At 38.1% G+C, this 27389-nt stretch overlaps 2 protein-coding genes across 4 annotated transcripts in view; both read left to right on the top strand.

The window, feature by feature from the left end:
• The window catches only part of HSF5 (heat shock transcription factor 5), a 50329-nt gene extending 38613 nt beyond the window's left edge, over positions 1-11716 (top strand). For both annotated transcript variants that reach the window (XM_045044645.1, XM_011289117.4), the window contains exon 6: positions 9479-11716. In XM_045044645.1, the coding sequence (XP_044900580.1) occupies positions 9479-9549 (71 nt within the window). In that variant the 3' untranslated portion in view covers positions 9550-11716. The remainder of the gene's footprint in view (positions 1-9478) is intronic.
• A 2867-nt stretch (positions 11717-14583) lies between these two features.
• RNF43 (ring finger protein 43) overlaps positions 14584-27389 on the top strand; it is a 64417-nt gene continuing 51611 nt past the window's right edge. The window contains exons 1-2 of one of the 2 annotated variants that reach the window (XM_019817611.3): positions 14584-15185; positions 16234-16873. In XM_019817611.3, coding sequence (XP_019673170.3) covers positions 16622-16873 — 252 coding nt within the window. In that variant the 5' untranslated portion in view covers positions 14584-15185; positions 16234-16621. Of the gene's footprint in view, positions 16874-27389 lie in introns of both variants that reach the window. The other variant, XM_006940148.4, reaches the window with a different exon arrangement.

Below are 27389 nucleotides of genomic sequence, written 5' to 3' on the forward strand. Positions count from 1 at the left end.
GCCATGCTGTGCATAGGCTTTTTTTTTTTAATATATGAAATTTATTGTAAATTGGTTTCCATACAGCACCCAGTGCTCATCCCAAAAGGTGCCTTCCTCAATACCCATCACCCACCCTCCCCTCCCTCCCACCCCCCATCAACCCTCAGTTTGTTCTCAGTTTTTACCAGTGTCTTATGCTTTGGCTCTCTCCCACTCTAACCTCTTTTTTTTTTTTCTTCCCCTCCCCCATGGGTTTCTGTTAAGTTTCTCAGGATCCACATAAGAGTGAAACCATATGGTATCTGTCTTTCTCTGTATGGCTTATTTCACTTAGCATCACACTCTCCAGTTCCATCCACGTTGCTACAAAAGGTCATATTTCATTTTTTCTCATTGCCACGTAGTATTCCATTGTGTATATAAACCACAATTTCTTTATCCATTCATCAGTTGATGGACATTTAGGCTCTTTCCATAATTTGGCTATTGTTGAGAGTGCTGCTATAAACATTGGGGTACAAGTGCCCCTATGCATCAGTACTCCTGTATCCCTTGGATAAATTCCTAGCAGTGCTATTGCTGGGTCATAGGGTAGGTCTATTTTTAATTTTCTGAGGAACCTCCACACTGCTTTCCAGAGTGGCTGCACCAATTTTCATTCCCACCAACAGTGCAAGAGGGTTCCCGTTTCTCCACATCCTCTCCAGCATCTATAGTCTCCTGATTTGTTCATTTTGGCCACTCTGGCTGGCGTGAGGTGATATCTGAGTGTGGTTTTGATTTGTATTTCCCTGATGAGGAGCGACGTTGAGCATCTTTTCATGTGCCTGTTGGCCATCCGGATGTCTTCTTTAGAGAAGTGTCTATTCATGTTTTCTGCCCATTTCTTCACTGGGTTATTTGTTTTTCGGGTGTGGAGTTTGGTGAGCTCTTTATAGATTTTGGATACTAGCCCTTTGTCCGATACGTCATTTGCGAATATCTTTTCCCATTCCGTTGGTTGCCTTTTAGTTTTGTTGGTTGTTTCCTTTGCTGTGCAGAAGCTTTTTATCTTCATAAGGTCCCAGTAATTCACTTTTGCTTTTAATTCCCTTGCCTTTGGGGATGTGTCGAGTAAGAGATTGCTACGGCTGAGGTCAGAGAGGTCTTTTCCTGCTTTCTCCTCTAAGGTTTTGATGGTTTCCTGTCTCACATTCAGGTCCTTTATCCATTTTGAGTTTATTTTTGTGAATGGTGTGAGAAAGTGGTCTAGTTTCAACCTTCTGCATGTTGCTGTCCAGTTCTCCCAGCACCATTTGTTAAAGAGACTGTCTTTTTTCCATTTGGATGTTCTTTCCTGCTTTGTCAAAGATGAGTTGGCCATACGTTTGTGGGTCTAGTTCTGGGGTTTCTATTCTATTCCATTGGTCTATGTGTCTGTTTTTGTGCCAATACCATGCTGTCTTGATGATTACAGCTTTGTAGTAGAGGCTAAAGTCTGGGATTGTGATGCCTCCTGCTTTGGATTTCTTCTTCTTAATTACTTTGGCTGTTCGGGGCCTTTTGCAGTTCCATATGAATTTTAGGATTGCTTGCTCTAGTTTCAAGAAGAATGCTGGTGCAATTTTGATTGGGATGCATTGAATGTGTAGATAGCTTTGGGTAGTATTGACATTTTGACAATATTTTTCCAATCCATGAGCAGGGAATGTCTTTCCATTTCTTTAAATCTTCTTCAATTACCTTCATAAGCTTTCTATAGTTTTCAGCATACAGATCTTTTACATCTTTGGTTAGATTTATTCCTAGGTATTTTATGCTTCTTGGTGCAATTGTGAATGGGATCAGTTTCTTTATTTGTCTTTCTGTTGCTTCATTGTTAGTGTATAAGAATGCAACTGATTTCTGTACATTGATTTTGTATCCTGCAACTTTGCTGAATTCATGTATCAGTTCTAGCAGACTTTTGGTGGAGTCTATCGGATTTTCCATGTATAATATCATGTCATCTGCAAAAAGCAAAAGCTTGACTTCATCTTTGCTAATTTTGATGCCTTTGATTTCCTTTTGTTGTCTGATTGCTGATGCTAGAACTTCCAGCACTATGTTAAACAACAGCGGTGAGAGTGGGCATCCCTGTCATGTTCCTGATCTCAGGGAAAAAGCTCTCAGTTTTTCCCCGTTGAGGATGATGTTAGCTGTGGGTTTTTCATAAATGGCTTTTATGATCTTTAAGTATGTTCCTTCTATCCCGACTTTCTCAAGGGTTTTTATTAAGAAAGGGTGCTGGATTTTGTCAAAGGCCTTTTCTGCATCGATTGACAGGATCATATGGTTCTTCTCTTTTTTTTTTGTTAATGTGATGTATCACGTTGATTGATTTGCGAATGTTGAACCAGCCCTGCATCCCAGGAATGAATCCCACTTGATCATGGTGAATAATTCTTTTTATATGCTGTTGAATTTGATTTGCTAGTATCTTATTGAGAATTTTTGCATCCATATTCATCAGGGATATTGGCCTGTAGTTCTCTTTTTTTACTGGGTCTCTGTCTGGTTTAGGAATCAAAGTAATACTGGCTTCATAGAATGAGTCTGGAAGTTTTCCTTCCCTTTCTATTTCTTGGAATAGCTTGAGAAGGATAGGTATTATCTCTGCTTTAAACGTCTGGTAGAACCCCCCTGGGAAGCCATCTGGTCCTGGACTCTTATTTGTTGGGAGATTTTTGATAACCGATTCAATTTCTTCGCTGGTTTATGGGTCTGTTCAAGCTTTCTATTTCCTCCTGATTGAGTTTTGGAAGAGTGTGGGTGTTTAGGAATTTGTCCATTTCTTCCAGGTTGTCCAATTTGTTGGCATGTAATTTTTCATAGTATTCCAATTGTTTGTATCTCTGAGGGATTGGTTGTAATAATTCCGTTTTCATTCATGATTTTATCTGTTTGGATCATCTCCCTTTTCTTTTTGAGAAGCCTGGCTAGAGGTTTGTCAATTTTGTTTATGTTTTCAAAAAACCAACTCTTGGTTTCGTTGATCTGCTCTACAGTTTTTTTAGATTCTATATTGTTTATTTCTGCTCTGATCTTTAATATTTCTCTTCTGCTGCTGGGTTTAGGCTGCCTTTGCTGTTCTGCTTCTGTTTCCTTTAGGTGTGCTGTTAGATTTTGTATTTGGGATTTTTCTTGTTTCTTGAGATAGGCCTGGATTGCAATGTATTTTCCTCTCAGGACTGCCTTCGCTGTGTCCCAAAGCGTTTGGATTGTTGTATTTTCATTTTCCTTTGTTTCCATATATTTTTTAATTTCTTCTCTAATTGCCTGGTTGACCCACTCATTCGTTAGTAGGGTGTTCTTTAACCTCCACGCTTTTGGAGGTTTTCCAGACTTTTTCCTGTGGTTGATTTCAAGCTTCATAGCATTGTGGTCTAAAAGTATGCATGGTATAATTTCAATTCTTGTAAACTTATGAAGAGCTGTTTTGTGACCCAGTATATGATCTATCTTGGAGAATGTTCCATGTGCACTCGAGAAGAAAGTATATTCTGTTGCTTTGGGATGCAGAGTTCTAAATATATCTGTCAAGTCCATCTGATCCAATGTCTCATTCAGGGCCCTTGTTTCTTTATTGACCGTGTGTCTAGATGATCTATCCATTTCTGTAAGTGGGGTGTTAAAGTCCCCTGCAATTACCACATTCTTATCAATAAGGTTGCTTATGTTTATGAGTAATTGTTTTATATATTTGGGGGCTCTGGTATTTGGCGCATAGACATTTATAATTGTTAGCTCTTCCTGATGGATGGACCCTGTAATTATTATATAATGCCCTTCATCTCTTGTTACAGCCTTTAAAGTCTAGTTTGTCTGACATAAGTATGGCTACTCCAGCTTTCTTTTGGCTTCCAGTAGCATGATAAATAGTTCTCCATCCCCTCACTCTCAATCTAAAGGTGTCCTCAGGTCTAAAATGAGTCCCTTGTAGACAGCAAATAGATGGGTCTTTTTTTTTTATCCATTCTGATACCCTATGTCTTTTGGTTGGGGCACCTAATCCATTTACATTCAGTGTTATTATAGAAAGATACGGGTTTAGAGTCATTGTGATGTCTGTATGTTTTATGCTTGTAGTGATGTCTCTGGGACTTTGTCTCACAGGATCCCTCTTAGGATCTCTTGTAAGGCTGGTTTGGTGGTGACAAATTCTTTCAGTTTTTGTTTGTTTGGGAAGACTTTTATCTCTCCTATTCTAAATGACAGACTTGCTGGATAAAGGATTCTCGGCTGCATATTTTTTCTGTTTAGCACACTGAAGATATCGTGCCAATTCTTTCTGGCCTGCCAAGTTTCAAAAGAGAGATCAGTCACGAGTCTTATAGGTCTCCTTTTATATGTGAGGGCACGTTTATCCCTTGCTGCTTTCAGAATTTTCTCTTTATCCTTGTATTTTGCCAGTTTCACTATGATATGTCGTGCAGAAGATCGATTCAAGTTACGTCTGAAGGGAGTTCTCTGTGCCTCTTGGATTTCAATGCCTTTTTCCTTCCCCAGTTCAGGGAAGTTCTCAGCTATAATTTCTTCAAGTACCCCTTCAGCATCTTTCCCTCTCTCTTCCTCCTCTGGGATACCAATTATGCGTATATTATTTCTTTTTAGTGTATCACTTAGTTCTCTAATTTTCCCCTCATACTCCTGGATTTTTTTATCTCTCTTTCTCTCAGCTTCCTCTTTTTCCATAACTTTATCTTCTAGTTCACCTATTCTCTCCTCTGCTGTCGTCATTTCCATTTTGTTTTGCATTTCATTTAAAGCGCTTTTCAGCTCCTCATGACTGTTCCTTAGTCCCTTGATCTCTGTAGCAAGAGATTCTCTGCTGTTCTCTATACTGTTTTCAAGCCCAGCAATTAATTTTATGACTATTATTCTAAATTCACTTTCTGTTATATTATTTAAATCCTTTTTGATCAGTTCATTAGCTGTTGTTATTTCCTGGAGATTCTTCTGAGGGGAATTCTTCCATTTGGTCATTTTGGATAGTCCCTGGAGTGGTGAGGACCTGCAGGGCTCTTTCCCTGTGCTGTGGTGTATAACTGGAGTTGGTGGGCGGGGCCGCAGTCCGACCTGATGTCTGCCCCCAGCCCACTGCTGGGGCCACAGACAGACTGGTGTGTGCCTTCTCTTCCCCTCTCCTAGGGGCGGGATTCACTGTGGGGTGGCGTGGCCCGTCTGGGCTACTTGCACACTGCCAGGCTTGTGATGCTGGGGATCTGGCCTATTACCTGGGGTGGGTAGGCAAGGTGCACAGGGGCAGGAGGGGCAGGCTTAGCTCGCTTCTCCTTAGGTGATCCACTTCAGGAGGGGCCCTGTGGCAGCGGGAGGGAGTCAGATCCGCTGCCGGAGGTTTGGCTCCGCAGAAGCACAGAGTTGGGTGTTTGCGCTGAGCGAGCAAGTTCCCTGGCAGGAACTGGTTCCCTTTGGGATTTTGGCTGGGGGATGGGCGGGGGAGATGGCGCTGGCGAGCGCCTTTGTTCCCCACCAAACTGAGCTCTGTCGTCCGTCCGGGGCTCAGCAGCTCTCCCTCCCTTTGTCCTCCAGCCTTCCCGTTTTCCGAGCAGAGCTGTTAACTTATGACCTCCCAGATGCTAAGTCGCGCTTGTTGTGGGAACACAGTCTGTCAGGCCCCTCCGCTTTTGCCAGCCAGACTCGGGGGCTCTGCTTGGCCGGGGAGCCGCCCCTCCGCCCCGGCTCCCTCCCACCAGTCCGTGGAGTGCGCACCGCCTCGCCACCCTTCCTACCCTCTTCCGTGGGCCTCTCGTCTGCGCTTGGCTCCAGAGACTCCATTCTGCTAATCCTCTGGTGGTTTTCTGGGTTATTTAGGCAGGTGTAGGTGGAATCTAAGTGATCAGCAGGATGCGCGGTGAGCCCAGCGTCCTCCTACACCGCCATCTTCCCTCAGCCCCTCTCTGCATAGGCTTTTTGAGCACAAGTTAACTTAAGGAAATACGTTTTGGATCAAAAATACCAAAAGGTAAAGGAAATTAGATTCAGTCATGCGCCTCCAATTTCTTTGATGATATCACTCTAAACTGAATATACCCAAATATTAATTTTATAGTAGAAGCTACACTCATTCATGTTCTCATGGGATGTTAGCTTTCTGGTTAAGGGAAATTGAAGGTTTACAAGCAAAGTTCTATTCATTCCTAAAGGAAGGACTTCTCATTTTGTAGCTATTGGACTATGGATGAGATTTCATTTAGATAATAGCCCCCAAGCCCTAGAGGGTGCTCTTGGAAGGAATTAACATTCCCAAACAAGTAGATGCAATGCTCTTGGCCCTCAAGGCCTTTCAACTCTCAAACCAACTGAGCTACTGTGATCCCCAAATACTTACCTTCTCTGGTGAGTATGCAAGCTTCTCTTCTAAATGAAGTCATATCAACCTCTAGTAGCACCAGGCTAGTCTGTCTTTTCATATTTTTATTGGTCTCTATACTCTTTTAACTCCTTAATTGGCAGCTGTGCTAATGAAGGAAGTTTACTTTAATAAAATTACTATGTTTAGATGCTCATTATTAGAAACTGTGTGCCAAGTGCTATTTTAAAGCCCAATCATTAAGGTTAAGAGGGTTTGTTGTTCACACTACTTCACATAACTAATTCTGAGGCTATTAAAGAGCCACACAGGCTATTTCTATTTTAAACATGCCTATCTATGATGTGTTCTTGTCCATTATTTGAACCTATCAATATGGTAAAGTCTTAATAAGCAATGAAATGAATGACATTTGTTCACTGATTTAAAAAAAAAAAAAGGGTTTGAGGCACCTCGGTGGCTTCATAGGTTAAGCCTCTGACTCTTGGTTTCAGCTCAGGTCATGATCTCACAAATTATGAGATGGAGCTTCGTGTCGGCCTCTGCACAGTGCAGAACCTGCTTGGGATTCTCTCTCTCTGCCCCTCCCTTGTGCTGTCTCTCTCTTTCTCAAAATAAACTTAAAAAAAGAGGGAGTTTGTTGCTGCTGTTTTTCAGTTTACCTCCCCATGTGAAATCTGTAGTTGCTTTAATAGCCTTTACCTTTGTCATTATCAAGAATTCTTACTCTGCTTTCAAAGCTGGGTTATAACTGGGTCTATTCATATTCCCAAGTCTTATTTTAATATGTTCTATTACCATTTGGCCTGTCCTTCCCCCTTCCTCCCTTCCCCTCCCCCCCAATATGGAGCTGAGATGTTTAGAGAACAATCATTAGGTGTTACTCCTACATCTTCTGGTCAACTTTTAGAGATCCTGATGCCTAAGTAGCACTCCACACCAATTAAATCAGAATGTATGGAGGTAGGAGTCCTATGCATCAGTATTTTTTTTATTTTAAATCTTTTAGTGTTTATTCATTTTTGGGAGAGAGAGAGAGAGAGAGAGAGCGCACGAGCATGGTAGGGGCAGAGAAAGAAGAAGACACAGAATCTGAAGCAGGCGCCAGGCTCTGAGCTGTCAGCACAGAGCCTGACACGGGGCTCGAACTCACAACCCGTGAGATCGTGACCTGAGCCGAAGTCAGATGCTTAACCAACCGAGCCACCGAGGTGCCCCTGCATCAGTATTTTTTAAAAGATCCTCCAGGTGATTCCAATGTGCAGCAAGGTTTAGAAACCACTGGCTTTACTTAATAACCATGTAGACTTAGCGTAGAGGTTCTTGCTCCCAATATCAATTTACGCCTCAGAATTAATTAGATGATAATAATAATAATAATGCACTTTAAACTATTTGGAAAAAAAGATGTTATATAAGTATAACCTATCACTATTTTTGTTATTATATAGACTTTAAAGAAAGACTTTTGTGGTAAAATATACATATCATAAAATTTATCATTTTAACCATTTTTAAACCATTTAAACCATTTTTAGTACCACAGTTCAGTGGTACTAAGTCCATTCACATTTGTTGCACAACCATCACCACCAACCACCTCCAGAACTTCTTCATCTACCCAAACTGAAACTGTCCGTTGCACAGTAACTCCCATAACAGCCCCTGGCAACCACCATGCCACTTTCTGTCTCTATACATGTGACTGCTCTCGGTACCTTACGTAAGTGGAATTATGCAGTATTTGTCCTTTTGTGACTGACTGATTTCAGTTAGCACAATATTTTCAAGGTTTATCCATGTTGTTGCATGTATCAGAATTTCCTAATTTTAAAAGCTAAATAATATTTCAATGTATGTATATACCACATTTTATGTGTCCATTCATCGGTCCTTGGACACTTGGATTGCTTCTGCCTTTTGCCTACTATGAATAATGCTGCTATGATCGTGGATATACAAGAAGCCAATTTTAAGTGATAAAATTATGGCCTTTCTCCCACTATAAGATGCTCATCTGGATAAATTGCTTGTTCTTTATGGTTAGGTTGTAGTGTAATTCACCAGATGAGATGACCTGCCCCTAGTGACTGGTCTACCTTTTACAAAATATGGCAAAAATTAGCTATTGTTCCATATGCTTTCTGGATTTTCTCAAATATGGTGGTAGAATTATTTTGTTGAATCAGCTCTCTTGCCCAGTCTGTGGATCAGTCCCACAGAGGCTGTGTTCTAGAAATACAGTGACGAAAGTCTGTGTCTAGAATGAAATAAAGGACTTATGCTATATAGTTTAGTTTAATTTCATTCCCAAATGCTACTATGGCAAAATCGTAAGCTTCAAAACAAACCTAGGAAGGTTGGTTCCCCTAGAAATTATAAACTAGAAGTCTGTATGTTGCTCTGGAAGTTGTAAACTAATTAGCTTGAGTCTAGAAGCCACAGTAAGATCCTCTGACTTCTGCCTGTGTTACTCAGGCCATTTAGCTCTACTCCCATACATGGCCTCTTTGTATTACAAAACTTAGTACTTGAGCTGAGAGTTCAGTTTTTTAGTTCTTTCCATTCTTAGTGGACCCTTTTTGTCTCTTGACCTCCATGAAGGGTATGCTTTCTTTTTTACAGACAGTTCAGGTAGATGTTTCTTCTGCAAGAGATCAGCTGTGTTGTCAGTAAGGGGAAATTGTATGGAGTCAATCAACTTTGGAAAAGTAGTGATTATTTATTTTAACATTGTGTTTCTGAAGGCATTATTTTCTCATATTCCCACAACCCACCCACCCACTCATCTTTATAGGATCAAAGAAATGAATTTTCATTTGTGTGTGTATATTTCACTTTGATCCCTTTGACACTTTTCCTTAATTTTTCACTTATAGTAAAAAGCAGTTGAAGTGAAAAGAGGCTTAGCTGCATCATTGAAAAGATAGCAACTGTACACTTTTTGGTTTCACTGGGTTAACAACTGGGCTGCATCTGTGTTCCTTAGAGATACAGGAATGTCCCAAAACTGAGATCATAGAATTTTAGAACCAATTCTACACTTAACCACGAGCAACTTGTTCTTCTTGTCTGAAGACTGGTCTATCAAACTCTCCAATCTGAGAGGCCAAGAGTGAGTAAACAAATCTTCTTTCTTTCTAGATCTTCATCTGCTGGTGGACGTGGCCTGCAAACAGGAGCACTTTCCAAAGGAGGAAGAATTAAAAGAGTGAGGAATGGAGGACATACGTGACATTGTGCACTAGCTGTAGCTGAGGGCAGACTAGCCTTGCACATGACACACTGTTCGGAGTTTTTCAGTTCTGTTAAGGAAAAAAAAAGTATTTTTGTTTTGTTAATTGAGAATTTTGTTAATTGAGAATTGGGATTTTGGTATTTACTACAGCTTTTCAGTTCAGATTATTTACCTTGACAAACTATTAAACATCTAGCAGCCTTTTTTTTTTTTTGCGCCCAGATCCCTTTCAAATGGAAAGTCCTGGCCTTCTGTTACAGTCAAGAAGCATCTAAAAACTGCTGCATCTATGGTACTGGAGAATAATCTGTGTGTGTGTGTGTTGATTTGCTGTCTTGCCACTCTCAAACTTTAGTCAGCACAATTCCAGAGGGGGAGTTCAGTCTATCTGTTTCAAGTCACACTGTGATCCTTCTAGAGAAGACTGTGCGAAACAAAGGCATGTGAGGTCACCAAGATCGCAGGTCTAAATGGGTCAGGAATTCCAGGGAAGAAACTCTGAGAAAGAGCTAATTTTCTAACTGATTAACCAGGAAATGCTCTTACTTCCTAACCCAACATTCTGTTTCAAAAGCGAGGCACCTGGACTTGGACCATCCATCACACTTAACAGCTCCTGATTGTTTTATATTAATGGGAGCATTCTTCTATTTTCATATCTTTCTTTAATTTTAATGATACATTATCATAAATGGTAAGAAGGTTTTGTTATATATCACTTATTTAAATGTCTTCTAAAATTTTTTTAATTTGTTTAATATATTTATAAATGCTGGTAGAGTTAAAAGTTTTAAAGCTTTATATTTTTATTAAGATTGCACAATAGAAGGATAAAGGATGCATGTGTAAGATATTTATTTTGAAGGGGAAATGTGTGAACAAAAACATTAAGAGATTTAACACTGTTTTCTTACTTTAGATTTTTACATTTGGTACATGTAAATTCTCATCTATATATACTGTGTGCAAAATTTTGGGAAAACCTGATCAGTCATTTAACAGAAGCTATACCTCTGACATTTGTAATAGTTTATGTCTGGTTTAAGCTTCTGAGAGAATTTTGGATAGTGGGATATACCATAACATTTTTATTTTATCCCCTCTGCAGCATTCTAAATTCAAGTAGTAGGATTGTGGGACCGGTTTTTAGGAGAGGTATCTTGGGTGTCCACTTTCTGTGGTTGATCCCTCACTTGCTCATCTAGTGATAGCAAGAAATTTTATGATTTTAAAGTCTTTTACACTGACTAGAACTTTCTTATTGGATTCTGCTTTGGTTGTCCTAATAAGAATTGCAGAAACAAAAGGAAAGTGTAGGAATATGAAACTAATTAAAAAGAAAAGGCACTTAGTGATATGACATAAATACTATGCTAGTCATTGTGGGTGTAACAATTCATCTCTTAAATTGCATTGTTCCTTCCCAATGATGTCAAACCATAGACATGTTAACAGAGATAGTAGTTTTTTGGAAAAGGATGAGTTCTGTATTGGTCTGCAGTGACTCAGTTTAGATATGAAAGTAGGTTCTGAAAAGTGACCTGTTTGGTCCATCTGATTAGATTAGTTGATGTCCACGTGATGGGCATTTATTAATCTTTATTAGCAAGGTTTAAAAAAGATGAACAGATTATCAAGACTCCTCCATCTTTTGGCCAGACTATGTATTTTGGCAGAGTATGTGAAGAGGAGACCCAATTTCCAAATGAAGGAACTTTGCCTTTTCTCTGTCATGTTGAGAAGCTGACAAACTGTGTAGGTGACATTCCTTCCCTTAATACGCCTTTTTAGCTTTGTATCTGTTGAAAGAGATAATATCCTTTGAGGAACATATGTCAAGCAGAAACCTTGGCATGGCTTAATTAATGAAATGCCTTTATCAGCTTTCCAAACTTTTTTATATGTGTATACAACAGACCAAGGAGCTGGATCTCCTGTTATACTCACATGCCTGCTATCTATCAACTAAAGCTATCATCGCTGACTTGGGAAAAATGTCAGAAGATAAAATAAAATCTTTGTGTGAATTGGCCAGTAGGGTCTGACGCATACTAACAAGGTTTCTGACTAGCTCCTCAGTATTTCAGCACCTTAAGCACAATAAATTTCAATCAGTCAACAATAAAGTGAGTGTTTCAACTGGAGTTGTCTTGCTTGTTTTTACTGTTTAACTGGTGATCAATACAAAACTAAGTCATTATGACTAGTATTAATAATAGCAAAATTTGAAAGATAATGTATTACAGAGAAAGACAGATACCACATGGTTTCACTCTTATGTGGATCCTGAGAAACTTAACTGAAACCCATGGGGGAGGGGAAGGAAAAAAAAAAAGAGGTTAGAGTGGAAGAGAGCCAAAGCATAAGAGACTCTTAAAAACTGAGAACAAACTGAGGGTTGATGGGGGGTGGGAGGGAGGGGAGGGTGGGTGATGGGTATTGAGGAGGGCACCTTTTGGGATGAGCACTGGGTGTTGTATGGAAACCAATTTGACAATAAACTTCATATATTGAAAAAAAAACAAAAACAAAAACAAACAAACAAAAAAGAGAGAGAATGTATTCTGTTTTTCAAAGAATCTACTTAAAAAAATGTCCTGGCTTTTTTTGTTTTTCTTCATTTGTGATTGAATGGAGATTGAATCTTTAAAATGCCATTAAGGATAAGGACAATTCTTGGACATGTTTATAGAAATCTGTTTTTTTAGGAAAAGGACTCATGTCTTCAGTAACTTTAGTCAATCCAGATGTGAAAATAGATCCTGAAGGATGATATTTCTCACGGGTAAGATTAGGTAGTAAATATTAGTGACATGGCATTTCATTACCATGATAATGACATCTTTATGATATCTCTGTGGACGTTGTAGTAGATAACCTGAGGGATAAGCCAGAAAATAATTTCTCTTGTTTGTCAGCTCTGGTGACCCAATAAATACAGTGTATCAGTGAAGTAAAGTGCATTGGGCTGTTTAGTTTGATCCTGAGTATCTAAGTGGATATCCAGGTTCATGATACATATTTTCTTCATTCCTAGATCTTGGAGTTTCCTCAAGAGAGGGCAACCACATCTATATTTTCTTCCTTCTTTCAACTAAGTGTGTTTATTAACTCTTAGGTTTAGGTCTCTTATTAACTCCTTTCTAAGTTTCAAGCAGGAATAGGTGAGGTAAAGTCCATTAGTAGGTCACTTTTTGTTTAAGATAATTTTGCATGTATCAAATATATAGTAATGTGTATTTTGCATTTTTTATGCTATACTATTACACAACATACATAAAATAAAAATATAAAGCCGCAGATGTAAAAAATTCTCTCTAGAAGAATTAGATATATTCTTTTTTTAAAATTTAATTTATTTTTTAAATTTACATTCAAGTTAGTTAGCATATGGTGCAACAATGATTTCAAGAGTAGATTCCTTAATGCCCCTTACCCATTTAGCCCATCCCCCCTCCCACAACCCCTCCAGCAGCCCTCTGTTTGTTCTCCATATTTCAGAGACTTATGTTTTGTCCCCTTCCCTGTTTTTATATTATTTTTACTTCCCTTCCCTTCTGTTCATCTGTTTTGTATCTTAAAGTCCTCATATGAGTGAAGTCATATGATATTTGTCTTTCTTTGACTAATTTTGCTTAGCATAAGACCCTCTAGTTCCATCCACGTAGTTGCGAAAGGCAAGATTGCATTCTTTTTGATTGAGAATTAGATATATTCTTTTGGAAAGAGCTGTAAAGGTCTATACTTGCATTGTATTCCTAAGGTCCAAGCAACAAAGAAACATGCTAAATTAAGAATTTATTTTATTCTGCTCTATGTCAGTCATTAGGCCTAAAATGTCAAAAGTGTTCCCATAAACCTTCTCTAGGGAAAAAATGCTCAAGGTGAAGAGAGCTCCTATACTTTTTGCTTTCAGAGGTATTATGTCATTTAAGTTTTACAACCAACCTACAATGCAATTATTGTTATCCACATTTTACAGATGATCAGTTTGTATGCTTTCATTTGTAAAATCAAAACATTTTTAAATCTTATATGCTTCTTACCACAATTTAAAACATTAAAGTGTACATTCAGTAGTGTTAACCACATTCATACTGTTGTACATTTGTACCATTTGGAAAGATTATTGTCAAAAGGTCAAAAATAAAATGTCTGGCCACAGTCAAATATAATCTGGTAAATATGAAAATTCAAATTTTAGAAACATATGAGAAATTTTTGCATTCTAATGACAAGGTAACTGAAAGGGTTATATATAATTCATGAATGTGGTTATTAGCCAAAATGGGTTTTCTTTTTGCCTACAGGCTTCTCATTAATCATATATATTTTGCCCCTTTGGTTGCATTTATGACATAGACTTACTTGCAATCTTACATTGAGGGCATAGGTCTGACCTCCCAAAGATGTGGGAAGAAAATAACAGGCTCAAGACCTCTGACATCAACCTGACTAAAAGCTCCATACAGGAACAGTTTTAGAAAGGAGATACTGAATTTAAAGTAAGTAAAAGCAGAAGAAAAAGTATGCATAAAATGGACAGAGTTCCTGCCAGGGTAGCAGACATAAGACAGCAGTAAACACTACAGCACTGGATGACTTTATTCTGGCTTTGTGCCACTTATAGACACCAAAGCCCCAAAAGAGCAGAAACCCCTTTGAACTTACATTTGCAAAGCCCTGTGTCCCCTCTTTCATGTTCCGCGTTTTCATTATTTTGTTCTCTTTATTTCTTTATACCACCATTTATGTTCTCTTGGGTGCAATCTGCTTAGATACCTGTTTGAGTGAACCTGACTTACCTGTGGTAGCTTGCTTACCCATTGAACTGGATGCAATTTGGCTGTGGCTCAATAGAGGGAGTAGAGGAGCCGAGAGAGGAGAGAGCAAAAGAACATGTCTGGCTCAGTTAAGTGTGCGCGCACTCCAGCCCTTGCCCTAGCCAGCCAGGAGGAGGAGGGGCGGGAGGGGGGGTGGTTGCCTGTAGCTGCTCCACCCTCACTTTGTGTCAGCAGGTAGAGAGCGTGATTGCAGTCCCAGGGGAGGGAGTCAGAGCTAGAACACCAATTACAAACCACAGGCTTCCTCCTCTAGGGAGTTGATCCAGAATTGTCTTTCTGGAAGGGAAGCACTCGAATCTTTCCGAACTTTCCAAGCCCATCCATGATTCAGAGATACTGCTTTCTCCCTCTGGGATTTTCTGTGTTCCTGGTAGTGAATTGTTGCTGATGTATTTGCTACTTTGCTCCTTTTCTCTCTCAAGATTTGATCATTTTATATGCTGTTCGGGGAGAAAAAGAACTTTTGTTAGAAAGGAGATTTCAGAAATGATTTTGGATCCTTTATAAGTGCTTTTAGAGTCTTGGGAACAGTAGCTTTAACCCTGGAGTAAATGTTTGCCTTTGACCTGCATGGATTATTTTTTCAGGCTGCGGAATTTCTCGGCACCTACCTACAGTGTGGGGCACTTGGTTTGGTTGCAGTGTAAGAAGGTGGAAGAATGAGCTGTACTTGGTTAAGCAGTTGAAACCTTTTTTGAGCAGGACCTATAAAAGCATAATTGAATTTGTTTCACCCCCGTGGATTCCAGTGGGCCCGACAGCGCAACAGGTTTGCAGATTTCTTTTGAAATTCTTATTTTTCTCCCTCTGCCTCAGCAAAAGAAAAGGATCTATGTAACAGGTTCATGTTCAATTGCTTGGCTTTTCAGCACTTTTTCTGAAGACTTTATAAGACTTTTTAACTTGACCTCTGAACACGGCGGGCTTTATGGTTGAAGTGCATTTATATTTACTTAAGGGTGCACATTTTAATATCTTAGAACTCAGATTTTGTTTGTACAAAGACCCAAATTCTCAAGTGTGCCTAGAAATAGCACAGATCTACTCTACTCAGGCTTATTTATACTTTTTCAGGGTGTTCTACTTAGAGCCTGTAGACTAATCACCTCCCTACTCCCCCTATCTTTTATTCCCCGCCCCCTCAAGGAATTTGAAAACGTGTTAGGAATGGTCCTTTGTTTTACTTATGAACCTAGAAAATTACAGATTATAAAATCTGGATAATAAAGTAGTTTCCAAAATCATCTCATGGGAAATCAAAGTACTTGACATTCTCAAGCAGGAGAATAAAAGCTGGAATCCCTAACAGAGAAAGGAAAATAAAGATAGAAATATCAATTTTAACTGGGAAAAATAATTGGAAAGCTAAACTTTTCAAATATTCTTTGAATTTTGAAAGTTGGAAAAAGCGGTGATACTCATGATTATCCTGTAATATGTGAAGACATATAAATTAGCATCTAATTTATAGACAAATTTAGGTAGAACATTAAAAATGATAGTATATTTAAGTTCATGAAAAGTATTATAAATTCAATGGGTCTAGAACTTTGGCTACCCTAAAATACAGTTTAATGTGGAAACTTTTATGAATACGTGTTATAGCATCTTTGGACATCCCTCACGGTGTGGCCTGAAATATATTGTACCCTCTCCTTCTCCATTAAAACAAAAATCCTCCTATGACCATTGACAAGTTTTGTGGCTTAAAAAGGACCATCTCTTCATTTTCCGAGCTGGCGTGTTTCACTCTCACCTTCAGTGCATGGCTTTAGTTGTTTACTTTGCCTTGTTTTGTTCATTAACATTGGATTTAGTGGCTCAGCAACTTGATGCATATGGAAGACCAGCACCAAGTGATCTGACATAATAAAAATTCAGAATGTGACATTCAACCTCAAGCCAAGTTGGAAATTCCAAACAGAAGTGGTGATATCTTTACTAATCATAGTGAAGATGGGAGAAAATGACATCCCTGCAGCAGAAGTGGGCTGAAAACACCTTCTTCTCTGCCAGATCAGGAATGCCACCTGTTCTTGGGAATATACTTTAGAGAAAGGAAGAGCCAAAACTACGACTTGGCTTTCAGAAACTGAAGCATAAATTCTCTTTTCCTCCATATTTGTCTGGATCTGAGAACCTGCATTTGGTATTAGCTAGTGGAAGCAGTATGTATGGCCGAGGTGCATTGCTGCAGCTGGTAGCATGAGTGGTGGCCACCAGCTGCAGCTGGCTGCCCTCTGGCCCTGGCTGCTGATGGCTACCCTGCAGGCAGGCTTTGGACGCACAGGACTGGTATTGGCAGCAGCGGTGGAGTCTGAAAGATCAGCAGAGCAGAAAGCTATTATCAGAGTGATCCCCTTGAAAATGGACCCCACAGGAAAACTGAATCTCACTTTGGAAGGTGTTTTTGCTGGTGTTGCTGAAATAACTCCAGCAGAAGGAAAATTAATGCAGGTAAGGATAACTTTATTATGTTTCACTTTCCATCTGTTCGAAATGTGTCTTTCTTCTTTTGTCTCCCAAACCACATACCATACAAGAGCTTCTGCTGTTGAGTTTTCTGTTTGTTCCATCTTTTAAGGATATTGCGTTATTGGCATTCTAAAGCAAATTCTTATTCTAAAAAAGAAACATACAAATTCCACATTTTCGAAGATCATCTGCTTATTTTTAACTCTGGTGTTACGTTGCCATTTTAGATCCACGTAAGACCTTTCTTTGCAAGTCCAGTACTCTGGACGCTGTTTTTTGATAGATTAAATATACGGACTTGTGTTTAATTGACATGAGGATCATACTTTATATCCTGTTTAAATTTGAAGTGAACACTGAGGAGGTTGATATTTTTTTTATTGAGTTAAAATTGGTATATAACATTATATTAGTTTCAGGTGTACAACATAATAATTTGATATTGTATGCATTACAAAGTGATCACCACAATAAGTCTAGCTACCATCTGTTACCCATACAATTGTAAGGAGGTTACAATGGTCAGCAGCACCCTGAAATTCTAGAATGCCCTTGGAGCATATCTGATTACTGTGTCACTTTTAAAATTCAGCCAAGCTTGAATGCTATGGCTGGCTTTATACCACGTGGAGCACCCTATAGCTAAGCCCAAAATGGAGAGGACTGAATTACAAAATGGACACAAGGTGTAAACTTGCCTCCTTTGGTCTTGTCTATACATAATTTTATTTTTGAAAAATTTTTAATTTAACATCTATTTTTTATTGACCCACAGATCTTTTCAGACACAGTTTCTTAGGCTTTCAGGCTGTAAATTTTGCCTGTGATTCATTCATAGCCTACTCTTTATGTGTTGAATTTATGAACTGACTGGGTCCATAGCGTTTCATAGATGAATTACCATTCCCCATGGTGAAGATAAAGCCCAAAGGGCTATACCTTTTTGCTGTGGCGTTCTAGTGTCTTATTCCATAAAATTATGTTGCTTATTGATTACAATTCATTTTATGAAAGGACACTTGCTGTAGCTCTTGGATATAGGTTAAAATGTTATTAAATATGATTTATTCCAGTATCCAAACTCAGATTTTAATTTTGTGATTTAAACAGAACCAAAGTATTGTATGAATTTCAATTTTTGTCTACTTAAAGGAGGTGAGAAAATTTAACAAAGTATAGAACTCTCTTTTCCAAACATGGATTTTAGCATATATGATTTAGTGGTTCTTCATGGTCACTTTTTAAGCAATATTTTGAAACGGGGATAAATTAAGTAGAAGAAGAATTGGATGACATGGAAGGCTTAACTATTCAGAGAAATAAACAGGCAAAAATAATGTATCTGGGAAAAATGGCCAAAGGCTTTTTGGATGAGTCTATACATATAATTTGAACTGTAGGATGGAATTAGGAATATTTAAAAATTGAAGTCACAAAGAATTTTGAATATAATTGGAAAGGAGACTTCCTGGCCTTGCCTAGTTAATACCCTAAAGCATGAGGTATGTGTTCCATTTTCATTTTTTACCCTAAGTAGTTTTACTATAGAACCATATTTTAATATCTCTGTGGTCTTTGGGAGCCATACTAAGCTTTGTGTCTTATTAATGTCCTGTGGCAGCATGTTCAATGGGTTAATTATATGCTGTATAAAATAGTGTCTCTTTTATTTTAAATGTGTTACCTTTTATTATCATAAACCTCTGTGTATTCAGAAAGGGAAAGGTATATAACAGAGACTAGCTGGTGTTCTCTTTGCCATTCATTATTTTACCAATCTTTATCATATCTTCTCTTGCTCTACCCTTTTTCTCTGGTAAATCCTGCCAATCTTTTTATTATTATTATTATTATTATTATTATTAACTATTAACTTTGAGCCTATCAGTATACTTTACACGTTGTTTCTTTACTTTGTGAAGAGGGAATTTCATTGTATCTATTATTTAGCAAGGCCTTTCACCCTTTATTATAGGGTGGTTTGCATCATTGGCAATTTTTAGTCTTTCTCCACTTTTTCTGTCCACGTAAGCTTCTTTTAGGTCATTAATAAACTTGTACACAGGTCTAGTATTAATCACTGGACACTGTCAGCATTGGTCTTGGTTTATTGTCTATTAACCAATTCTTAATCTACAATAGCTACTAAATTTTCTTAATAGCTTCTTATGAGAGACTTTATTTTAAAAATACAAAGACAACTATTTGAATAATATGCACCAGTTTTTCTTTATCCACTATTTGATTAACTCTTTCAAAGAACTCTAGAGTGGCGATACATGGTTTCTAATTCTAGCATTCATGCTATTTGTTCCTTATCAGATTACACTACAACTCAGGTTTACTCAACTGTGGTTAACCAAGCCTTCCATTTAACTGAAGTTTATATCTCTTAAAGTTGTGCTTTGCTGCACTTTAGTTTGCTTGATAGATAGCTGTAACCTGATGTCACAAATCTGAAGACAGTCTTCTCTATTGGCTTTGAGGAATTTTGGATAATTCTATGTATCCTTCTGCCTGTGAATTACTCTAGCTGCCTGTTAAGTTTGATTGTCTTCAAAGATGTCGTCAGGTCTTTTTAAGATTGAGGATGTAAGATTGGGGATGTAGGCATTGGGAAATGTAAAAGTACAAGAACAATGATTTTAAAAAATAGTAACCTTGTTATGGTTTCTGGAATTCTCAGAGAGCTTCAGAAAATCTAACATTTCTTTACATTTTGCTCAATTAATCCATGTCAAGGAAATTTTCTAGATTTCCTAATTCTTTGTCTATGTCTGATAAAAAGGACTAGATGATAGTGATTATGATTTATTACTGTTTTAATTTTCATTTGAGTATATTCTTTTCTCCTGGTTTATACCATTGTAGATGGAAAGTGTGCTAGAGCTTATGCATGGCCTAATTGTCCAGTTTTCTGGTTTATTTACCTCTTGTTGAGGTTTATTTCTATTATTTCTAGTAATGGTGTTGCTACCTCTTCTGTAAATGATTACAGTCCTATTTTCTTTTTCAATTCTTGTTCATTATTTATAAATGTCATTTGAAGGGCCAACTTGAAATCAATCTTTTTTTAAAATTTTTTTTTATTTTTTATTTTTTTAAGTTTATTTATTTTTGACAGAGGCAGAGTGGAAGCATGAGCTGGGGAGGGGCAGAGAGAGAGGGAGACACAGAATCCGAAGCAGGCTCCAGGCTCTGAGCTGTCAGCACAGAGCCTGACACAGGGGCTCGAACTCATGAACCGTGAGACCATGACCTGGGCTGAAGTCAGACACTTAACTGACTGAGCCACCCAAGCGCCCCTCAATCTTTCTTCTTAAAGCAAAAAAAAAAACCAAGAGGATTTTAGCATAGCACAAGAGAGCTCAACAATTCTTTGACTATCACACTCTTCCTGCTCAGCTGGTTGTCTTGGATTTTCTTAGGCTGTAGGATAAAGTTATGATCAAGATTAGAATGTACTGTCCTGTGGCTTCATCCCTACAGTGGGAGTTGTGGTGATTTGGCATTTGGCCACTAGCAGTGAACACATCCTGGACAGATTCCCCCTTACACAGTGTCTCTGCGTGTCCCTTAATTTACCTATTAGTCAACAAGTAGCTATCCTATCTTTGCATTTTTGCTTTATTTGTAGTCAGGGCCTGAAATGAATTATTTGAGGAGGGAGAGAAATCTTAATAAAGTTTTGGCCAAAGCCAGTGAGACGATGCTTTAGCAAACTGTAGTTGACAAAGTGACTACATTGTGGCTCAAGGGATTTGATTTTAGCTCTGGCTCTGTCACTAAGTAGTTGGGTGATTTGGGTCAAAATAGTTACTACGGTTTTCTAGGCTTTAGATTCCCCATCTGTAAAATTGAGAGATTCAAATATAATAATGCATAGCAAATTCGTGCTATTCAGTTTGCGTGTATTAGCTTATTGCATTCTCATAATAACTTTGTGAGAGAAGCGCAATACTTTTATTCTTCACATTTTACGGATAAGGAAATTGAGGCTCAAATATTAGTATCTGCCAAGGTTATGTGGCTAGTAGGTGGCATAGTTGGAACTTGAACCCGAAAGCCCAAGCTTTTCTTGCTCTAAAATTCTGTACATCAAAGAATGCCACAGATGACCAGAACACCAGTGTAGACTTTGTATAAATGATTTATTTCCAGACTAGAAAGGAATGAAAATGATGAGTACTAGTTTCTGAGGTTGATCCAGAATACACAGTATCCTGCTAGTTTCTAAGAATCTCTGTATTCTGTATTCATTCTATTTCTCTCATTTGTGTTTCATTTGCAAAGATATTTGTAAATCAGAATGTTTATTTAAATTTTTTTCATGTTTATTTGTTTATTTTGAGAGAGAGAGAGAGAGAGAGAGAGAGAGAGAGAGAGAGAGAACATGAGCAGGGGAAGGGAGACAGATGAGAGAGAGGGAGACAGAATTCCAAGCAGGCTCCATGCTGTCAGCACAGAACCTGACATGGGGCTCAATAACATGAACTGCGAGATCATGACCTGAGCTGAAATTAACAGCCAGACACTCAACCGACTGAGCCACCCAGGCACCCAAAGAATGTTTACTTAATCAGTATCTATCTTTGTTTTTAATTTAAAATTTTTTTTAATGTTTATTTATTTTTGATAGAGAGACAGAGCACGAGTCGGGGAGGGGCAGAGAGAGAGGGAGACAGAATCTAAAGCAGGCTCCAGGCTCCGAGATGTCAGCACAGAGCCTGACACAGGGTTCAAATTCACGAATCATGAGATCATGACCTGAGCCAAAGTTGGATCCTCAACTGACTGAGCCACCGAAGCATGCCCAAAGTTTACTTTTTATACGGTATTAAAGACATTTCTGGAGCTCATGGTTTTGTTTTTTTTGTTTAAAAATTTTTTTTTAATGTTTATTTCTGAGAGAGACAGAGACAGAGTGTGAGCAGGGGAAGGGCAGAGAGAGAGGGGATACAGAATCTGAAGCAGGCTTCAGGCTCTGAGCTGTCAGCACAGAGCCTGATGAGGAGCTTGAACTCAGAAGCCGTGAGATCATGACCTGAGCCGAAGTCGGACGCTCAACCAACTGAGCCACCCAGATGTCCCTGTTTGTTTTTGTTTTTAATAGAAGGCCCTTTACATTTTATTCATTGGAAAATGTTGGAACTTTTTGGTACTTTTTTTCCCTTTAAATTGCTAAGTACAGTAGAGGAAAAAGATGTTATAAATGAGTGCTGTACTATTATAAATGTCCTGTTAGGAACCAGAATTGGTAGTACAGGGTATTGTTAGAGAAGAGTGTAGTAATGATGTTCCATTGAATTTATATAGTAGTTTTCTTCCAAGAAGCTGAAAATGATTCACAAATACCTGCAAGACAAATAAGAATAGGTGATATATACTCCATTTTACAGAAAAGGAAATGTAATGGGGGAGAGAAAGCAAATAAATTATCCAAGAACAAAGTTGCACAGAGATGGGCCCAATCTGCTTTGCAGGAGATAAAGGAGTAATCCAATTTTTAAGGTATCCAAGGATATGAATTTCTCTGGGATCAATTCTGCAGAGTGGCAATCCTAAAAAGCTAAAATATTGTCAAAGAGTGAAATATCTACTCTATTTGAGCCTATGTTGCTCAGTGTGATAATTCAGTCAAAAAACTATTGGTGAAGCAATTTGCCAACTTTATGTCTCAAAAAGCCCTATGAGCCACTGCTCTAACCTGCATTCATTGTTCTTTTCAGCATTGTTATTACGGTAAAAGTCAAAGTCTTTGCAACGACTCGTAAGGCTCATCAGGATCTGACCTGGCATTCTGATGTTTTGCTTCTTCTGCCCTCACTCAGTTCTCATCGCTCTGACCTCCTTGCTGTCCTTCAGTTAAACCAGGCATACTCCCACCTCGGGGCCTTTCCACATGCCAGTCCCACTTATGGGATTTATGCCCCAGGTATTTTCTTCTCTTAGTCTCTCAAATGTCACCCCCCAAGTGTCAAATATGTCACCTTCTCAGTGAGGTCTTCCTAGACCATCCTATTCTGAAGGGCTCTTCCTATTCCCTCTGGGGCTCATATTCTCCTTCTCTGCTTTGTTTTTCTTTATGAACTTATTGCCATGTAACATATTGTAGTATTTTACTTTTGTACTTGTCTCTGCCCCCTCAGTGAAATATGAGCTCTGTGAAAGTAGGGATTTTTGTCTTCTTAGTTCAGAGCTATATTCTTGGGAGTAATGCCTTAGTATACTTAGTGCCTTAGACATAATAGGTACTCAATAAACATTTATTGAATAAATGTAAGGAACATGATGGTGGTGCTAAGTAACTCTAATAGCTGGGAGATAACTTTAGGATAAAACAGATTTATTATGTCATCACATTTCTAAGTATACTGTGAGGTCAATTATTTTGAGTGCTTTGGGTTTGAAAGAACATGCTCTATTCCTTCACTCTGACGTATAGACAGCATAGTAGCTCCTTGATTGCCTCTTCCAAATTGTAAACATGGCTATAATCAATACATTTGCGGTGCTCCTTTACACAGCATTTTAACACAACATTTATTTGATTTAATAGATAGCTCAACATCTGCTTTTTAGGAAATTCTGATTTTCCAAGAAAGATTTATTGAGATATTGACTTTAAATCTGTGATTATCAGATATTGGTATATATCCAAAGGACCTCACCTTCTTAGTCCTTAAGCTTGTGATTCCCAATTCTGGTTTTGAGCTACCCTAACACAGTGATTCTTTATCCTTTTTTGGTGCCACAGACCCCTTTGAGGATTTGAGAAAAATTGCTGACTACATGTATTTGAACATATAATTTTGCATAAAATCTCAGTGAGTTGAATCTTTGAGATGTAGGGATCTAAGGACTCCAGATTAATGGCTGCTATCCTAGAATAATCCCTATTATTTCAAGAAATGATATCAAATTCTCAAAACTAATTTACCCTCAGTTTACTTAATTTAAAAAGTATTTATAGGGCGCCTGGGTGGCTCAGTTGGTGAAGTGTGTGACTTTGCCTCGGGTCATGGTATTGCGGTTCGTGGGTTCAAGCCCCGCATTGAGCCGACAGCCTGCTTCAGATCCTCTGTCCTCCTCTCTCCCTTTGCCCCTCCCCCACTCCTCTCTCTCTCCCTCTCTCTCAAAAATAAATAAACACTAAAAAAAAGTATTTGTATATATTACTTGAAGTCAAACAGACAACAATATTATTAGGCAGTTATAAGAAGGTTGGCCTAAGATTACCTCAGATGTAAAAATTGGCATGTGACAAAGATCTGCTCATGTTTATTTAGTGAAGGAATTGTGCTTTCCAAATATTAAGTGAAACTCCATCAATTCAAGAAATGCTTACAACCCTTTCATCATGGTGGTTTCACTAAGAGGTCCATAAAAATAAAGGATATTTTACTGATTTGTTTTGATGTAGGTAGAACAATTGTAGCTGTATGTGTCTATTTGATTACTAAATTCAAAAAACAGAGGCTGTAACACTAACTTTGGTTACTTTCTATTTTTTTGGTTTCTATCCTTTAAGCTTCACTTCTACCCTAGGGTAGAATTCTTTGAGCCCTTAAAATTTGCTATAATGGAAAACTTTGAATCTTTTTTAAAAAGGTTTATTCTTGCTAAGCTACTTTATATACTCTAATTTTTGTCTGGGCTCTAAACATTACAGTTCATGAATACATTTTGTTTTGATACTTTTTAGTAAGAGTTTGTGTTTAATATGCAAATTCAGGAACACCAAAATAATAAAAATGATTTAAGTTAGAGGGTTTTTTTTTTTTCCTGAGAATTATAAACACAAGGCTCACATTTTCCTTGGAGATAGGAAATTAGATTCTTTAGAAATTCTAATTCCTAAAGGCAGCTTGGGTAGCTCAGTTGGTTAAGAGTCCCACTCTTGATTTCAGCTCAGGTCATGATCTCACAGTTTGCAGGTTCAAGTCCCGCATTGGGCTCGATGCTGGAAGCATAGAGCCTGCTTGGGATTCTCTCTCTCTCTCTCTCTCTCTCTCTCTCTCTGCTCCTTCCCCGCTCATGCTCTCTCTGTCTCTCACTCAAAAAAAAAAAAAATCAAATCCCTGGATTTTGAAGCAGTGGTAGTTAAGACAGCAATACAAGTATCTTCAAGACCACTGTATGTTTTTTTTTTTAATCTAGGATACTTCTGTTATGATGGAAATCAACCATAATATAACTGTAATTTAAGTAGCATATCCAGTTATCATATGCCTGTCAATTTCGTGCATGCTTATATATCAAAAGGTTACTATTATGCATATTTAAATATATGATAATTGAGAAACACTGTTGCTATTGTTATTTCTGTAGAATAATTTGGATGAGACTGAAGGCCTTATGTTTTACGCCTATTTATCTTGCTAGTTCCTAAAAACTGATTATGGATTCCCATTCTTTTTTCCCTAGAAAGTACAGTTTGTGTACAGTCTTGTGAATTAGCCACTCAGAAAAATATTTTACATGATTCAGGTTTTAGGTTTTAGGTCCTTTAATTTTTGTATCTTCTATCTAGAACCATTAGGTATCTGACTTTACAATTCTGTGGCCAGTTTTTTTTAAACTTGGTGAAATACTTCTTTGGATTTACACTAGAATTAAGTCCTATTCAGTTTTCCATACCTAGGGTAAAATACAGTTTGGAGAGGGGAAGGGCAGAAGGGTAGCCTATTCCATTTATAAAATATAACCAGCAAATTTCAAGCTAGAAAAACACCTAATCCAATCATTTGATTTTACAGATGAAGAAATAGACTCAGATTAGTAGTTTGCCAAGGAGCTGCCAATCTACTGTCATATCTTACTGGCCAGCATTTTTAGCAAACCTTATTTATTTATTTATTTTAAACTTTTTGGGGGGTCATTGCAAGGAGATTAAAAAGCAGATGTTGGCAGAGATTTTCCCCTGAGCATTCCATTAAGAAGATATTATAAACTGCCATAGGGTCTTTCTCCTCTTTGATCCCTAGTCAACCAGAAGGCATACTTTAAAATAAGTGAACAAACAAAGTATCTTACCACAACTTAGCATTACTTCACATGGTGCTTATGTCATTTATTCTGCTGTAGAGTCACTGTGCACCACATGGCCTGTTGACCTGGATTGTCTCCTCAAAGCAGTGGAGGCTTCTTATGAAATCTAGGCCAAGAACCGTACCCAGACTGGGGGCAGCACTGGAGTCTCTCAGTGTCTTATAATGTGGATCTCCTAGTGCGTACCAAACACTGTGGCAGTTCCTGTAGGAGTACAAAGAACAGGACCCTAGCCTAGTCCATCGGGGGAGAACAGCAGAAGCCAGTATGAGATGAATGCCAAGCAAGAGGCTCAGGCATAGATGCTCTAGAGTGCTGATTTTCATTCTTTCAGGAGTCTTTCAAATGACTGTGGTAGTTCTGTTTCACAGTCCCCTAGGACCAAAGGAAAAACAAACAAAAAACACAAAATTTTAACCCAGACAACTTCAAGTGGCTTAAAGCTAGAGGACAAGTACAACCCAAACAATCATACCTTCTAATTTTACTGTTATCAGTTAAATATAGGTTATAATATTGTCTGTGTAAATATTCCTGTATGTATAATCCTCATCTGTAGCATTTTCTTTAGTTAGTTGAACTAAACACCATGGTTTTCTTCTCAAGTTGCAAACTGTCTTTCTAAAATGTACAAGAAGTTTCTGTTAAGTTGTAGTGAAATTAAAATAGAACATTTAGCTTTAAACAGAATGCAACGTATTAGTTCTGTTTGAATGGAGAATCTCAGTAGCTCAGTTTTAATTCTTTAATAACTGCATAAAAGAAGAAATAAATACTATGTAAAAGGTGAATATTTGAATATCATCTCTATTCAGCAAAATTTATTTCTAATTTTTTTTAACGTCTACTCATTTTTGAGAGAGAGAGAGAGAGACAGAGCGCAAGTGGGGGAGAGAGAGGGAGACACAGAATCTGAAGCAGGCTCCAGGCTCTGAGCCGTCAGCACAGAACCCAATGTGGGGCTTGAACCACAAACCACGAAATCATGAAGTGAGCCGAAGTTGGACACTTAACCGACTAAGCCAACCAGGCACCCCCAGCAAAATTTATTCATAATACCAAGATATTAAAAAATTATTGACTTTAGTCCTCTGTATCTGTTATTTCCATTCTCTAAAATGTGTTGTGATTTTAGTATAATATGAGGAATATAGACACTTAACTCTAGAAGAATGTACATATCTGCTATGACAGCAGCAACAGGTTATTACCTGCTCTGAAGTTAGTAAACTGTATGGTTATACATCATATATTTTGATCATTGGAGATTATGTGGAGTGTAATTGTCCCCTTTGTAACTATGCAAAGTCCCTAGGTGCCTCATGACCATTTAAAAAATAAGAGTAAGTTGTGAAACCTATCATCTGTTGGGGTATGGTTGGTCGGGTAAGTAAATAATCTTTAAGATCCTTTCCAGCTCTAAACATTGAGAGTTTATGTTTACTTT

The sequence above is a fragment of the Felis catus genome, chromosome E1 (assembly GCF_018350175.1).
Source record: "Felis catus isolate Fca126 chromosome E1, F.catus_Fca126_mat1.0, whole genome shotgun sequence".
NCBI classification, from domain to species: domain Eukaryota; kingdom Metazoa; phylum Chordata; class Mammalia; order Carnivora; family Felidae; genus Felis; species Felis catus.